Here is a 12,625-nt window from a genome sequence, read left to right on the forward strand (position 1 = left end):
TTTAGTTATTTATGTTCATATTATAGTGTGTAGTAAGTAAAATTATGATGAATAATTGGTTATACATCTTTAGTTGTGGCAATAAGCTACCAATACATACAGCACAATGTAGAATATTTATTCCATTTTATGATATTTATTATTTCATTCATTCCTGCTCCAGTATCATCCTTTGACACCGCCCCCCCCCCCCCCCCACACACACACGTGTGCACACACACACACTATGTAATCTAGGCCTAAAGTAAAATTCTGTATAATTATTAGTTACATGGCCTTGAGTGTGGCATTAAGTTAACAACACATACAGCACACAATGTAGAATATTTATTCAATTTTTCAATATTTTTCCTGCCCTATTACCACCCTTTGTCCCCCCCCCCCTTTTCCCTTACACACACACACACACACACACTGTAGCCTAGGCCTAAAGATTTGAAGATACCTTGGGGTTGATTTACTAAAACTGGAGTGTGCAAAATCTGGCGCAGCTCTGCATAGAAACCGTTCAGCTTCCAGGGTTGTTTTTTTTTTTTTTGGTCAAAGCTTACTTGAACAAGCTAAAGTTAGAAGTTGATTGGCTACCATGCATGGCTGCCCCATATTTTGCACTCTCTAGTTTTAGTAAATTAACCCCGTTATGTAGCCTGGGCCTAAAGATTCGAAGACACATTGGCGTTGATTTACTAAAACTTGATGGTACAAAATCTGGACAGCATTGGGTAGAAACCAATCAGCTTTCAGGTTTTCTGTCAAAAGTTAATTAAACAAGCTTGAAGTTAGAAGCTGATTGGCTACCATGCACATCTGCCCCAGATTTTGCACTTTCCAGTTTTAGTAAATCCAACCCCATTGTATAAATACAGAAGTCTAAACCATTTGTCTTCAAAATCAAATTGGTTTCCATACTGCCCCATTAGATACTCTCCCACATCTTACACATTCTGCTACTTTGTAGACTGGATAGAACACCAAAGGATGTCTCAACTGTTGGCCATACACTATATAATCTTCTAATTACATTTCCTTTAGATTTACCTTCAACGATGTAGTGAAAGCCTGCCTGATTACATACAAATTGAAAGTATTTAGGTTTGACCTTGTATTATATTGTTTTAGTAAATCTAAAGGAAAACTGTACAAGAAAATTGTGTAATGTATGGCTATCCTTAGACTAGTGGTAAGGGCCTACTCAAGAACTGAATACCTAACCCAACCACTCTGTTGAGCTATCCCATGTGATATTCATATTGTATACTCTTGGAATGAACTTTGGTCCATGTAGACATAGGGTCTATACATTTCACATGCTTTCAATCAAACACAACCCTCAAACAATCCATTAACCATACATCTAGTACAATATATAGCAGTGAACTTTAACATTATCCTTAACAAGTTGTAGTTTAGTTTAGACAGCAGTAATAGTAGGGGACCATGTATAGAGTGGTTTGAAACCAACTCATGTTGATCACAATCCATCACAACAAACATCTAATCACCCCTACAATGGGCCTAGAGGTCCCCTTTTTGGCCACTTCACAAAACACACAGGCTATAAAACTGAGTAATATACCTGGAGGGGAACTGGAATTTTTCTGTTTTGTATTTTGTCTTGATTCCTTCATCCAAGGGAAGATCTGCTTACTCATGGTAGGCTGGGAGGAGTTGGATGCATTGGAGGACTTGCTTTTTTTCTGTGTTGAGGTATTAACATGGCTGGGTGAGGAAGGGGGTAGAGATGAAGCTTGGTGAGGCTGATCAATTATATTGGTGGTCTGGCTGGCATTTTGATTAGAAGATGTCCTCATGCAGCTGACACTAATATCACTAGTCTTATGGGTTGGAGGCCTGATAGCAGATGGTTGGATTGAACAAGCTGAACTTGGATAATCATTCTCTAGACTGGACTGGGAGTAAGGCTGGTGACTGGAGCTGTAGCTGTAGGATTCAGGCTTGGCATATGTGTAACCACCAAAAAGTCCAGAGTTCTCATAGTAAGCTGTTTTCTGCATCCTGCCTTCTCTCAGTGATAGGGAACTCACTCCCTTATCAATGAGCATTGACCTCTTCTGTCACTTTTTAGTCCACCCCTAAGGATACAAAAGTACATTTATGTTACTAGTGAAATATGTAAAATCAATGAAACAATTTTACAAACACATGAACACAGAAAGCAATGGAGTGAAAAACAATTGTGCAAAACATGAAGAATATATCTTATTAGCTCAGCATCCCTTAAGATTTGCATGCAGTGCGCTGTGTGCACAAACACTGTGGGGTTGATTTACTACGACTGGAGAGTGCAAAATCTGGTGCAGCTCTGTATAAAAATCAGCTTCCAGGTTTTATTGTGAAAGCTTAATGGAACAAGCTGAAGTTAGATGCTGATTGGCTGGTGTGCACAGCTGCATCAGATTCTGGGTGCTCCAGTTTTAGTAAATCTTCCCTATAGGTTCTTAGTGTAGCTTTATGTGTATTGGGGTTGATTTACTAAAGAAGTAGAGGCTGCTCACTTAGATTAGTAAATAAGGTGACACTTTGCACTTTGAATACCCAACTCTGTGCAAGGGAAATTAAAAGAGGATTCATGCTTGCACACAATTGGTTGAAGTGAACACAGCTTTATCCTTTTTACTAAGCCAGGGGAACATTCATTTAGCTAAGTGAACAGTCTCAACTTCCTTATATAATCACTCATTGTATTGCATGCAATTGCCTTTAAGCAACATATTAGAGCAAAAGGTTATTTAACACATCCGATGAACTTTTTTTTTCACATACATTGCATGCAAATGTATACAACTTCATAATATTAAGGATAGTTTTAACTCTAGCTACATTATTATTGATACAGTGAGAGGAAATACAAAAACTATGCAACTAAGTGCACATAAGCAATATCCAGTGCTTGCAATTGGCTGTTATGCATCCAGCAGTGCCAAGTTTAATATATATATATATATATATATATATATATATATATATATATATATATATATATATATATATATATATATATATATATATATATACTGTATAAATAGATAGATAGAAGATAGATAGATAGATAGATAGATAGATAGATAGATAGATAGAGATAGATAGATAGATAGATAGATAGATAGATAGATAGATAGATAGATAGATAGATACATAGATACATAGATAGATACATAGATAGATAGATAGATAGATAGATAGATAGATAGATAGATAGATAGATAGATAGATACATAGATACATAGATAGATACATAGATAGATAGATAGATAGATAGATAGATAGATAGATAGATAGATAGATAGATAGATAGATAGATAGATAGATAGATAGATAGATAGATAGATAGATAGGCCATATAGGCCTAGGACTGTGTAATAGAATGACCCATCAATGCAGTTAGGCTTAGCTTTCCAGTTTTCGATCTCCATGCAAAGTTCTATCTAGAAATCCTGCATTAGCAAACTGGAAGTGTTATGTGTATACACATTGCTCTGGCTTAAATGGATTTGCTTTGGGTATTAATATGTTTCCTTCTTTCTTTCAACAGCTATTAAATCCCTGTGACCAACAATGCATCACTCTTTAAATAAAGATGTTTTGTAATATTTTTAAACACCCAGATCTAACATGCCTAAAAATTTGGATAACGATTAACTTGCCCCTCCACCCTGCAGCCTGTGTGATCTGTATATAGCTTGATGGATTGAACTACATTCAGAACTTGAAAAACTTGCAGGCAAAAAAGAAGGCTCTCCTTTGTAAGCTGGGCCTTGTTACTCCTCCAGTTAAAATATAACTACTCCTATTCAACATCCTTGTGTTTGATCCATTTGAGGGAGAAAAAAAAACGCTATGTCAGCTTTTGTGAAATGTAATTATTTGATGCCTTTTATAAGAAATAGCAGCTCGACTGCATGTGTTGTGTATTTTCACTGCAAGGTATAGCGTGCATGTTGTGACAGTAATTGTTTAAATAGTGGCACCGTTGCCAATACCACAAGATTTATTATCTTGTCCATATTAGCATAACGACTGAAGAAAAATGGAAAGCAATTACACAAACAGTATAGTTTAATCAAATAAACTATAAAATATAATGCAAGTTGCACTTTGCATCATTAGTATATTTCATGTAAATGATCAGAAGTGCAATTCAGCTTTTATTTAGTGTCTGTTTCAACCAGCTATTCCCTCCCACTTGGATTAATGACTAAAATCTGCAAATAAGTCCACCATTTGTGTATATTGTTGAAAATAGTAACCCCTGATCTTACAATATTGTTGGCATTGTGGTGTTTCAGGTCATTAGATACAAGTTTGTTTACAGTAGGAAGAGGACAATGTAAACAGTGTGGTCTGATGTGCAAAATAATACAGAGGGATATTATAAACGATCTGGGTGACATCATCTATCCACCGTGGAATAAATGAAGCTGGACTTCTGTAGTGAATGGTATGAATTGATCACTTACTATCAGCCATAGATTGCTTTCTAGCACATTGTTCACAGCAGCACACACACCACAAACAACCTATAGAGATTTTAGAATGCCTTATACATAGAATTATGTTTGGTAAGGGCCTGCAAGAGCCTTATTCTTTTTTTTCTTTTTCTTTTTCTTTTTTTTAAAGAAAGATCCAACTGTTTCTGAACTCTGCTTGAACCTAAATAAGAAGCAACGTGCAATAAATCACTTGGACAAAGGGCAAACGTATTGAGGTTCATCTCTTAACGGCACAAGAAAAGATATTCCAGAGCTGGTGTGTGTTAATGAAATACACATTGCTAAACATACAACAGAAAAATAACTAAGAAATAAAAATGTGATGCAGAAAAGAGAAATGATCTGATCAATGCTTATTATTTCACACAGAGAGCTCTGTCAGGACCCTTTCTGTCGCCTCTGAATACAATGCCTTGGAGCACCATAGGGGACAATATAAAATAATGCTTTATTTTAGATCTAAGAAGTTCCATCTACTCCACTGCAGCAACTTACAACTTAGTTTTAAAAGTTGCACAAAGGCACTATGCTAAAATTCTATTTTTTTTCCCCCTAGGTCTCCTGCCCTAACTTTGTTCTCTGCTCCAAGCACACATTGCATGGTCCTTGTTATAAAGAAGTTGCATGAGTAAGCAGGCTTTTGATTATTAAGCAGGCAGTGTCCACACAGAGCATATCAATGCACCTGTCATTGGGGTTTGGAAAGAAATTTATGACTGCTGGTCTTAGGGTAGGATTCAGCGAGGAGGGGGAAACATCCCCAAGAACTTTCACAAATGTAAAACAGGGCGAGCGTAGGAGGAAGACCAGAAAAGAATCCCCTACTCCGCAAATTTTTCCCTTTTACAAGCCTGTTGAGCAGAATTATAAAAGGTGGCCTGGCCAGTTTGTTCGGAGAACTTGCCTTTAGCAGGACGCGGACAAACTTCTGCCACCTTCTTATGGATTAAAAAAAAATAAGGATTTATAAAATGGAAAAATTTGGAAGAAAATTCTGGTAAAATTCTCTTTAAGGAATAATTATTTTCTGGAGCAGACATCTTGGGAATGGTTGCATCATTCATGGAGGATGTTGATACTTTGTCGCTGGGCTATTTGGATTTGTTTTTCCTTGGGATATCTCCTTTATCAGCAGCTCGCTCTCACACATGTGAATTATGTGAATATATATGAAATTGGCCTGTCTGGAGATTGTATCTGCACATATTTGTAAACTCCGAACCATCTAAGCGCCCTTGATGGTCATTGCACACTGTGTAGCTGCAGAAATGTATCTTATTTGTTTTATCATCATTATTATACTATGTGTCTGGTGGATGTTTATTATTATAGTGCTATAAATAATGTTTGTTGAATTCTAGGTATGTGCAATTAGCAATGATTTGTCAGTGAAAATGTGTATTCATTGTTATCTAAGACCAATTTATGACCCCCATATCTGAGGCCGGATTTACAAACCCCACCAAGAAGAGCAGTGTGGGACTTGGTGTAACTTGTAGTTCCTCCATGAATATCAGGAGGGTTTTTTAGCTCCTTTGGATATCTGAAAATGCTAGATGAACATTGCAGTTTTTCCACAGATAGAAGTAGGGCATTGTGCAACTTGTAGTTCCTAACAGATACAAGGGTTTGATGAAACAACAATTCTTCAACAGATTGGGGGGGGGGGGGGGTTGATGCGACATCATTACAGATTTAAAGGGATGATGGGACAATAGTTCCTCCATAGACTGTGGGGCATGATGCGACTTTCGATGCGACTTTCTTATAGATATAAAGGGGGGGGGGGGGGGATGGGACAATAGTTCCTCCATAGACTGTGGGGCATGATGCGACTTTCTTATAGATATAAAGGGGGGGGTGATGGGACAATAGTTCCTCCATAGACCGTGGGGCATGATGCGACTTTCTTATAGATATAAAGGGGGGGGTGATGGGACAATAGTTCCTCCATAAACTGTGGGGCATGATGCGACTTTCTTATAAATATAAAGGGGGGGTGATGGGACAATAGTTCCTCCATAGACTGTGGGGCATGATGCGACTTTCTTATAGATATAAGGGGGGGGTGATGGGACATTAGTTCCTCCATAGACTGTGGGGCATGATGCGACTTCCTTATAAATGTTAAGGGGGGGGGGGGGTTGATGGGAAAATAGTTCCTCCAAAGATAGGGGGGCATGTAGAAACTTCCTTATAGATTTAAGGGGTGATGGTACTATAGTTCCTCCATAGATAGCGGAGCATGCTGCGACTTCCCTATAGATAGAAGGGGTAATGGAACTATAGTTCCTTCATAGATAATGCGACTTCCTTATAGATATTAGGGGGTGATTGGCCAATAGTTCCTCCAAAGATAGGAGGGCACGATGCAACTTTCTTACAGATATAAGGAGTGATGGGACAATTGTTCCTCCATAGATAAGGGTCATGATGCGACTTCCCTATATATATAATAGGGTAATGGGACAATAGTTACTCGATAATTAGAAAAACATGATGCTACTTTTTTAGGCTCATGCACACTGGGCTTAAAAAAAAAGTCTGTTCTTTTTGGAGTAAAAAACATCCATATAGAGCATTTTTTGTACCGAGTTTAGGGGAGTTTTACGTTTTTTCTGCCAGTGAGCTCCAATCAGAAACACGGATGAGGCTCCATGCACACTGGCATAAAAACGTTGCTTCTGCAGGAGTTTTGTGTTTTGCCTGTAGAAGTAACTCATGTTATCCTACATGTCCATGTACATTAGGACATTAAGAGGCATAGTTTGAGAACAAAGTTGGAGGCAAGAAAAAAAAAACCCTTCTCAGGCTCCATGGAATAAAAAACGTTGCTTCTACAGGAGTTTTGTGTTCTGCCTGTAGAAGCAACTCAATTTTATCCTTTGTGTCCATACACATTAGGACATATATTTTTGAGAAAAACGTTTAGAGGCAGGAAAAAAAAACTCTTCTCATTCGCGTTTCTGATTGGAGATCATTGGCAGAAAAAATGTAAAACTCTCCTAAACTCGTCTAAACTCTGTACAAAAAAAATGCTCTATATGGATTTTTTTTACTCCAAAAAGAACAGACTTTTTTTTACGCCCAGTGTGCATGGAACCTCATTTGTGTTTATGATTGGAGCTCACTGGCAGAAAAAACATAAAACTCTCCTAAACTCTTCTAAACTTTGTACAAAAAAAATCTCTATATGAACGTTTTTTACTCCAAATAGAACAAACGTTTTTTTAAGTCCAGTGTGCATGGGAAGAGTTTTTTTCTGCCTCTAAACGTTGTTCTCAAAATATGCCTCTTAACGTCCTAATGTGCATGGACACATAGGATAACATTGAGTTGCTTCTACAGGCAGATCCCGTAGAAGCAACATTTTTTAAGTCATTGTGCATGAAGCAGATATATGGGGGTGGTGGGACCATTGTTTCTCCACAGACAGGGGAGCATGGTACGATTACTTAAAGATATTAGGAGGTAATGGGACAATGGTTCTTCCATAGATAGGAAGTAATGATGCAACGTTTTTTTAGATATAAGGGGGTAATCGGACAATTGGTAGGGGACATAGATAGGGGGCATGATGCTACTTATTTGTAAATATTATGGGTGATAGGACAATAGTCTCTCCATAGATAGGAGGGAGTGATGCGACTTACTTATATATATTAGGGGGTAATGGGACAAAAGTTCCTCCATAGATAAGATGGCATGATGTGATTTCCTTACAGATAAAGGGATGTTGAATAATAGTTCCTCCATAGATAGGAGGGCATCATGAAATTTGTAGTTCTTCTACGGCTAGCAGGAGGGCATGATGCAGTTCTTGCATATAAAACATATGAGAGGAAATGATGAAGTTCTTGCACAGAAAACATATAAAAGGGAATGATGGGTCAAGTGTATTTTTTTCACAGATGGGACTGGCATGATTGGACATTTAGGTGCTCCACAGAAAGAGGGGTGTATAGTTGCCCAAAAAGTCCTAAAGAGCCCTGAATGATCCATATAACTAATTTGGCACTGTAATAGGTACATTCTGAAAGCCACTTACCGTGGTGCCCGCCTTGCTCAGGTTTTGTATCTGACCTTCTTGAGATAACGGCCTGTCTTATCCCTCCCAGTCCTAAACGAGCTGAAAAATATGAAATATATATATATTATAGATTAATTTTTCAACAGCCAGATGTGGAGTATAACCAGTTTGGATGCACACAATGCTTTATTCCTCCTGTATAAAATGTTCCACATCCTTGTTTATGTAAGAATGATATTTCAGTTGATATGCACAGAGATGATGAGTACAATCTCCTAATGCTGCCAATATTATAGGAACTGTCCTAAACAATATAAATCCATTTAATGCCAACGCTGCCCACTGATTATGTATTTCTCCATGATTATTCATTTGGATCCAGAGCAATAGAAAAGCAGATGAGAAGCAGAAAAATTCCACAAACATTATCATCCTGATAGCAATGTAAAATAGTCAAAATAGCCAATAAGGCAATACATAAATATCATGGCTAGTCTATGTAATGTATCCTGCCATAACAATTTGAAATGTGTTGACTAAAGTCCTTCTATGAATCCCACACAAAGACAAGCTAGGCCACATAAGAGACAAATCTAGCTACCATAAGCCATTCCAATGACCTTTGGCTTGTATAGTAATAACTCACCGCTTAATGAACAACCAACTGAACAGCCCGCAGTAGCTCTGAGCAGAAGAACACTAACAACTTTCCTCCAAATCCTCATTATCTCAGCCCAATCCCGCCATGAAGCAACGATTTTCAAGGTTTATGAGATGGTTTGAAGAGCAGAGCTTAGCGGTTGTACCTGAGACAAGGCAGGTCCAATAACATCTTATGTCATGTATTGGCTTTTCACGTGACTCTCACATTATCCATATATTTTCATTGTAATCAGATGCAAAAGCCAAAAAAAAAAAAAGGTTGCGTTAATGCAGCGCGAAGAAGCGTTCTTGATCACTCTACAGCAAGAGCCGCTGCATGATTTGCTTCAAGGTAGGTATCTCCATCTTACTTCGTGCTGAAGGATTGGTCGCAAGAACTGCGCCTATAATGGGACCGGCATCTGAAACTGTGCATCAGGATAATTAAAGTATGGGAAAATAAAGGACCCTTTTAGGGGGGGTACTAATGCCAAAATAGGAGGGCGATGTATAAGGTTTGAAAGGAGCAGTGTGTTCATTACTCTGAATATTAATAACATTTTGGGGTTGTGGTGAGATGAAATGAAACGTTTCCTCTCTAATGTGATTTACCTGGCCTGGCATGAGCTGGAGGGCAAACAAAGGAGCAGAAATGGCCACTGACTTGAATAAAAAATGGTACATGTAACCTCCCTCTCTGTTCCATATTAATGTGCAGGGCTTTAAAGGTAAGTAGTGGCTGCTAGACTTGGCTCATACGGGTTGGAGGCCTTAAAAGCGTTGTTTTTTTTTTCTATTTGTCTATAAACTTATATTTCCTACATTTAAGCGTTTTCCTAAAAAGCCAAAATGGTGCTTTATCTTCAACGGCTGGGTGGAAAATCATCACCATGGAAAGCACAACAACACAAGCTATACAATAACACAACATATTATAGAATATCTATGTTGATTCAATACATAAAAACATAACGGGTAGGTGGACACATGTATCTGGATGGAGGATGAAAGCTATTCGCAGGTAGGTCAAGCTTCCTAAGCCTAGGCTACAATGCACATACAGAGCACAAGCTGAAATAGTACATGATTAAAAATTGAAGAAATTATAGAAAATAATTTCAGAATTTAGAAAAGAAGTCCAGTTCATATGGATCTTTATCTTCATTCAGAACAGTTCTTGAGAAAAAAGAAAAAACAATGCTAAGATATTATTGAAAATGAATGCCAAATAGAAGAAGGAAAATCTGAATAAATAAGCATATATCACCTATATAAGTGTATACATGGTTTTGGAAAACTGTGCCTATAGAAGTGGCATTAACATTAAATTGACTGTAAATATACATAAATCAGCCTGTCTGTTCCAAGCCCAATAGCCCAAGACACTCTGTTAATGTGGTGTTCAATCTTACTTTGACAGAGGCAAAAGGAGAATTTATTTCAATGAGATCCATACCTAGTATAATATAATGTGTACCTATACATACTATGCATATATTTAAAATAGTAACCCTTCAATGCAAATAACATTGAAATGGGCAATATAAAAGAAGAACTATAGTGCATTAAATGCACCCTTCATGAATGTACACCTGGTCTAACTAATAAAGGTGAAATGTTTATTGGAGCCCATATGTTTTCCTCAAGCAAAGTCCCACATGCTTACAAATGCTGAAAACACAATAAATCTTTATAGCATAGCTTGATAAAGGCTCCATACAACGATGTGTTCAAAGGCTTCCGTTTGTCATGCAAGATCTTACCTGTGTATCAATTTATCATAAACCTGGCTTCTTCAGCCTCTGTGGCTGTATGTGGAGGAGCTAAGATATATCCTTCACCCTTTGTCTGTGTGGACCAGTCTGTCCTAACCCTGATCTTGCGGTTTTGCAGACATTTCCACCTACAGTAGCAGAGCACAGTATTCCCGATAGAGTGGGGTGCAGGCTAGCACTCACCTACCAATTAAAGTGAGGGCAATGAACTTCTGAAAATGTTTTAAATCCACCAACGTTGCCAAATTAAGAGGGGGGTCAATTGCATCTTTTTTTTTTTTTTATTTGAACGAGGCACCGAGTTAGGGTTGGTGATGTAAGTAAAGTGCCTTTATAATCAGAAGTATAGGCACTGCCTTAAAATTTAAACCTATTTGTTCACGTGATCACTATACCGTGCTACAGCCCCCCAGGCTGTGTTTTTTAACCTATATCATTTCAACCAGACCCAAATCTTGTTACATTTCTCAGCTGTCCTGGTTTTCATTTGATGCCAATATATAGCATAGGACATTATGTAGATTTTTTTTCTCATGGATGCCCCAGCATTATTTGCATAAAGCATCCCAAATCTGTCCTTTTTCTAAGAAATGCGCATGCTTTATTACAAGAGTGTATTTCCAATATTCTGATTAGTTCCAATATACTAACAATATTTATTCATTACTGCACTAGAGTCTAATAACTGCAGCACTTACAGGTAATTATCAAAAAAGACCATGCAGAAGAAAAAAAATGACATTACAGATGTGCTTTTTTGTGTTTCTTCCGTGCTATATATAAAATCGCTTGAGTGATATCATCAATATATCTACCTAATAAAAAAAATGATTACTGATCTTTCTCTGTTTTTTTTAATGTTTAATAAAAAAATATATATCAACTATGTATCTTGCATGTTTTATGTCTAATAATAATAATATTGAAGCGAGTGAATAAACATAAACACAGACATAAAGGTAAAAAAATAAAATAAAACCTGGGATCAAAACATTAATAATTCGGTAACATATGTTTGCATTTTTTCATTTTGGTAAAACTCAACATGTTTTCAAGCAAAACAGTCAAATGCAATCATATAGTAAAAAAAACAAAAAAAAAACAGTCAAATGCAATCATATAGTAAAAAAAACAGTCAAATTACAATATGATTACAAGGGACCACGATGGACTGTATACAAGAAAAGCGTCCGGCTCAGTGAATGTGGAAAGGGAAAAAAAATATATGTTATTTTTCTTGCCCGGTCGTGAGAATGTATCTTTAGTGTAATCTAATTCAAGCATTGGATCCACAGCAAGTCAACCGCAGCATATGTTCATAGGGCAATAAAAGTGGGAGATTTACGGCTCTCGGCCGGCCCCCAGCAGACTAGCACCCTTTCAGGAATTACTTACTGTGATTTATAACAACAACTTGGGCAATTGTCAACTGATAAAACGTCCGTTGCTACATCTAGGAAATAAATGCTATTAGTATAGGCTAGACCATTTTTCCTAAACCCTGGCTTTCCTTGATTTTGCATTTAATCACTACATAGATTTTTGTTATATATTTAAATAAAAACATGTTCAAATGAGCATTCTGTTCTGTACTGTAGTGAAATATAGAGACTCAGTAAAGCAAACTATTAATACAATAATAAATACACATATCAAGCTGCATACAA

General features: G+C 37.2%; 1 protein-coding gene across 7 annotated transcripts in view; it reads right to left on the reverse strand.

The window, feature by feature from the left end:
- HOXD3 (homeobox D3) overlaps positions 1–12,625 on the reverse strand; it is a 54,911-nt gene that overhangs the window by 3,651 nt on the left and 38,635 nt on the right. For 4 of the 7 annotated variants that reach the window (XM_040357680.1, XM_040357681.1, XM_040357683.1 and 1 more), the window contains 2 exons: positions 8,560–8,640; positions 1,577–2,093 (listed from right to left, as the gene is read on the reverse strand). In XM_040357680.1, coding sequence (XP_040213614.1) covers positions 1,577–2,063 — 487 coding nt within the window. In that variant the 5' untranslated portion in view covers positions 2,064–2,093; positions 8,560–8,640. The other 3 variants (XM_040357684.1, XM_040357686.1, XM_040357685.1) reach the window with 3 other exon arrangements.

This window comes from Rana temporaria, chromosome 6 (assembly GCF_905171775.1).
Source record: "Rana temporaria chromosome 6, aRanTem1.1, whole genome shotgun sequence".
Taxonomy (NCBI): Eukaryota; Metazoa; Chordata; class Amphibia; order Anura; family Ranidae; genus Rana; species Rana temporaria.